The following is a 4,958-nucleotide window of genomic DNA, read 5'->3' as shown; positions in this document are numbered from 1 at the left end:
CATCCAGAGACAGATTGAAGAAATAGTCAGGGGATGAATAGCTGGCTCCTGCTGAAGATCAGTTGGTGCATGTATTGGAAGAACAGAGTGGAAGCCAAATTATTAGCACCTACCTCACTTCAAGAAGGACCACTAGTAGCAACTACAGGGAGGAAGGGGACTCTACTCATAGCCATGGTGGTACAACAACCAATGCCTAATCCACACTCGGACTTAGTGCTACAGCCAGCAGAACTCCTATCAGTTTGGAAGAATGGGTAAGAAAATGTTTAATGCAGCTGGAACTTAATTATCTTTCTTTTGGACTTGCTATTCTGTTAAAATATCAGGATGAAGATTTTGGTTACTCTGATTTTGTTTCCTCCAGTGGGCCAATAACCAAGATGCTTCAATGATGGAACTGACATTGAGAAAGATACCAAAGGATGTTGTCCTTCTGTACGATGAGCTAGGCTCAATAAATTAGTTCCTTGTCCCTTGATACCAGGATCCTAAGATTATTCATTCCAGGATTGTTTTTTTTTATCCACCTTCTGATCTGTAGAGTATGTCTTTAATAAATGCTAGTCATGTTATTTACCGGCCATCTTTGCATCTATAGCCAGAATTCAGTTCTCTTTTCCAGGACAGCCAGCAATGCTCTTAATATCCGTCCTTGAAATAAAGGAGGTGTGTATTAATGTGTCCAAGTTCAATTACATCTCATTCTGGCTTCTGGAGACTCACCACTGCTGCTGGTGGGATGTCCCCATCTCACCGTAGGTAGAAAATTTCTCTCAACTGTTGGCCGCATCTCTGGCATTCTTTTTACTTCATTGCTTCTGTCCACAAGTGCTAGAGAAGGAGAAAAATATGTAAGAGGTCTCCAAAAAAGTAAGGATGTTGAGGATTAGATGTCATCAAAGCTCTATTTCAGTAGAGCTCTCGGACCTCTCTTATCCTGTACCTATCAGGTTCTAATTGAATGCATGCTAAAGGTAAGAATCCTGTTAAAGACCAGATTGTATGTGGAAAGGGTGGGGGCCACCTTCACAGTAGCCTACGTTCCATCTCCAGACCTGTGGCATGGGGAATCTAAACATGGAAAAGGCTGGGATTTGGTGTGCTATGTGCATTGTCCTCGCAGGAAAGCAGTGGGTAATCAACAATCCAGTTAATATAGCCTGTGATTGTATGAACTTTTGCATGGAGACTTTTTGCCCTAAGCATATGCTCCATGTGAGTATGTGTAAGGAAGCTGCAGGGGAACTAGCCTAGCCTAGCCAGCACAGGGCCTTGCCACTAAAGCTGTGCTAACAGAGAGCTGCACTGAAAGCCATGAGATCGAGGAGGTAATGCAGAATCACCATACTTCTGTGGAGAATTATGGCTTTGGCCTCACTTTCATCTCTCAAGATCTGTGCAAATCTCAGTTCATCTGTGGGTTCTTGTAGCGGGGCGGTCACCCTGCTCTGGGTTTGAAGGGGTTAAAAACAGCCCAGGGAAAGGGCTATCCCGGGGAGCCAACCATGAGCAGGCTTGAGACAGCCAATCAGGGCCCGGCTGGTCCAGTATAAGAAGGGCTAAGGGACGAGCTGGGTCAGTCTCACTCCAGCCTTAGAGTGGGAAGGACCTAGCTGCCTGGGAGCACAGGGTACCGGAAATAGAGCAGTGCTGGGGAAGGGCAAGACGAGCTGGGGAGCTCCAGCCTGGCAACTCCCCAGGCTGCAGGCCTTGTTAAAGGCCTAAAGGGGTACTGGGGCTGCAGAGGTGCAGCCCAGGGATAGGCAGAAGCAGCTGGTCCAACCCCCTTGCCAGTGATGAGTGGCCATTACAGACTGTAGTTTGCCTCAGAGAATGGGGGCTAGATGACGACTGGCAGTAGCCACTGAGGGAAGGTGGGCTTAGAGGGTTGGGGGTTCCCCTGGGAGAGGAGACCCAGAACATGGGGACTGCCATGGGGCAAAAACCCAAGGAAAAGCAGCACCAGGGTCCGGGAGGGACATGGGGGCCTGAGGCAGAAGAGTCACCGGCCAGCAGGGGGCGCTCCAGGGCTGGAAAAGAGCTAATTCCTGGATGACCAGCAGGAGGTGCTGCACCAGTGAGTGCTCGATCTGCTACAGTTCTGGAGTTTGTATCCATGCCTCATTTCTGAGGGGGTGGGAGGAGGCAAACCCCACTCACGCCCCAGCAGAATGACCCAGTAGAGATTCTTCAAGAGAAATGTTGCATGTTCTTCTCCTCTACCCAGCTTTTTCCCCAGAGGAGGGACAATCTGGCCCCATGAAAGCATTCATGCAATACTCATAAAGCTCCCACATGCCATCTAACTTCTCAATAAGTTATCTATGTACTTATATGTTTTTTAAAAAATAACTTTTGCTCTTCTTACAACAATCTGAAGAACGTCCGATGCTTTCTTCTCTTCTTTCCATCTCGTATTGCAGCTTGACCAATAATCTGTAAGACACTCTCAGTGCCATCTTTCGTCTTTGCAGAGCACTCCAGATAGACATATGCCCCAATGCTAGCAGCCAAGGCCTTTCCTTCTGCCGTCTTTATTGGCTCTTGTTCCAGTTTAGCAAGTCTTTCCAGCACACCCTCATCGTTCCTCAGTTCTTTCTTGGTAGCCACCAGAACAATGGGAGCTGTGGGGCAGAACAGTCTGACCTCTGGAATCCAAATGTCAAGGATGTTCTGCAGTGAATTTGGCCTGTCCACTGAGAAGCACATTAAGATGACATTTGTGCCTTGATAGAAAAATGAACGGAAGTGCTGATAACTACCTTGGTGCTGCCCTGCTACATCAAATAGCATCAGCTTCATCGACTTCCCATCAACCTCGGTGTCATTGACATAGGTTTCAAACACTGTTGGTTCATAGCATTTGGGAAACTGTTCCTTGCAGAAGGCAAGCAGGAGGCATGTCTTGCCACAGGCAACATCTCCCACGACAGTTAGTTTTTTCCAAACAGCAGCCATCTTCTGAAAAATAGGATGTGGAGCAAAATGAACCCCTCCAGCTTTAAGCTTCCAGTGCTTTGTAAATACTCTTTGAGGAGAGAGGAGAGGCAGCAAACGACACTAGATTTGATTCTGTCCCTTTGTATTATTCCCTTTTGCCCATACGTATGATTTCTTGATCTTTGTGTTATTTATCTGTGATAAGAACATAAAAACTGCCATACTGGGTCAGACCAAAGGTCCATCTAGCTCAGTATCCTGTCTACCGACAGTTGCCAATGCCAGGTGTCCCAGAGGGAATGAACGGAACAGGTAATCATCAAGTGATTCATGCCCTGTCGCCCATTCCCAGCTTCTGGCAAACATAGACTAGGGACACCATCCCTGCCCATCCTGGCTAATAGCCATTGATGGACCTATCCTTCATGAACTTATCTAGTTCTTTTTTGGAACCCTGTTATAGTCTTGGCCTTCACAACATCCTCTGGCAAAGAGTTCCACAGAGTGACTGTGTGTTGTGTGAAAAAATATTTCCTTTTGTTTGTTTTAAACTTGCTGCCTATTAAATTCATTTGGTGACCCCTAGTTCTTGTGTTATGAGAAGCAGTAAATAAAACTTCCTTATTTACTTTCTCCACGCCAGTCATGATTTTATAGCCCTCAATCATATCCCCCCTTCGTCGTCTCTTTTCCAAACTGAAAAGTTCCAGTCTTATTAATCTCTCCTCATATGGCAGCTGTTCCATACCCCTAATCATTTTTGTTGCCCTTTTCTGAACCTTTTCCAATTCCAATATATCTTTTTTTGAGATGGGGCAATGACATCTGCACACAGCATTCAAGATGTGGGTGTACCATGGATTTATACAGTGGCAATATATTGTCTGTCTTATTCTCTATCCTTTTCTTAATGATTCCCAACATTCTGTTTGCTTTTTTGACTGCCGCTGCACATTGAGTGGATGTTTTCAGAAAACTATCCACAATGACTCCAAGATCTCTTTCTTGAGTGGTAACAGCTAATTTAGACCCTGTCATTTTATATGTCCTCTCAAGTCCCTCATGATTAGTGTCGTCAACAATTTTCACTGACGATACTATTTACTCTCTCTTCTAGATCACAGAATGAAGATGTCAAATAAGACTGGACCTAAGACAGATCCTGGCAGTGCCCCATTAGATAACTCATCCACCAACAGTGTAATTTTTATCACCAAAAAACCCTAAGCTTGGCTGGCACCATTTATCCTTTATAAACCCAGGTTGCATATTGCCCAGGGGTCTGTTATCATGTAGAAGCTAAGAGAGCCGACCTCCCCTCCTTTTCATACATGTACCATTATTTTATTACTAGCAATAGGAGTTAGACTTACATGTAGTAACTTCCAGGATCACTTTTCTTCCCTTTCTTGAAGATCAGCAAGGCATTTGCTTTTCTCTAATCTTCTTTTCTCCCCAGTTTTCTTTGGAACACTAATTCACCTATGAAGACAGTTCTCCACCACTCTTGCAGGACACTCATGATAAGCACTCTTTTTAAATAAATTTCTGTTTCTTAATTTAGCCAGCCAATCAGCAAAGAGGAATGAATGAGATCATTGCTTTTAAAAGCAATCTACTTTACTTGTAATGATGTAAGGAGGGTGAAAACATCAATTACGCAATCCTGTAGAGGTTTACAACATCAATTACACAATGCATATAGAAGTTGCTTCATGTATTCCTCATTTCTATTGTACAAGACTGCTGCTCAAAATTCCCTCCCTGAGTAAATTATCTGTGTAATACTAAGAGTTCCAATTAATTTAGTCCATGCGACTGATGCTCTTTAGTAAGCTATGTAGCCAGCAGAGCATGGGGGATAGTATCAGATCAAACTTCCTCATGCCATCACACCAATATACCTTTGGTCTGGAGGGACAACTTAGAGAAGTGAGGTTAACTTAGCCCAGTCTCCGTGATCCAGTCAATCTAGAGAGGAAGGATGGTCCAATGGTTTGGGTGCTAACCTGAGA

At 44.6% G+C, this 4,958-nt stretch overlaps 1 protein-coding gene across 1 annotated transcript; it reads right to left on the bottom strand.

Annotated features, from left to right (window-relative positions):
- Positions 1–545: 545 nt before the first annotated feature.
- LOC141984458 (ras-like GTP-binding protein rhoA) lies at positions 546–2,976 on the bottom strand. The gene is made up of 2 exons (XM_074947540.1): positions 2,372–2,976; positions 546–834 (listed from the first exon to the last, which is right to left on the bottom strand). Exons 1-2 carry the CDS (start codon positions 2,959–2,961, stop codon positions 813–815), a joined length of 612 nt encoding a protein of 203 aa, XP_074803641.1. The 5' UTR covers positions 2,962–2,976; the 3' UTR covers positions 546–812.
- Positions 2,977–4,958: the final 1,982 nt, after the last annotated feature.

Source organism: Natator depressus, chromosome 3 (genome assembly GCF_965152275.1).
Source record: "Natator depressus isolate rNatDep1 chromosome 3, rNatDep2.hap1, whole genome shotgun sequence".
Lineage (NCBI taxonomy): Eukaryota > Metazoa > Chordata > Testudines > Cheloniidae > Natator > Natator depressus.
Note: the sequence above shows the minus strand (reverse complement) of the source record. Positions and strands in the feature narration are given on the sequence as shown.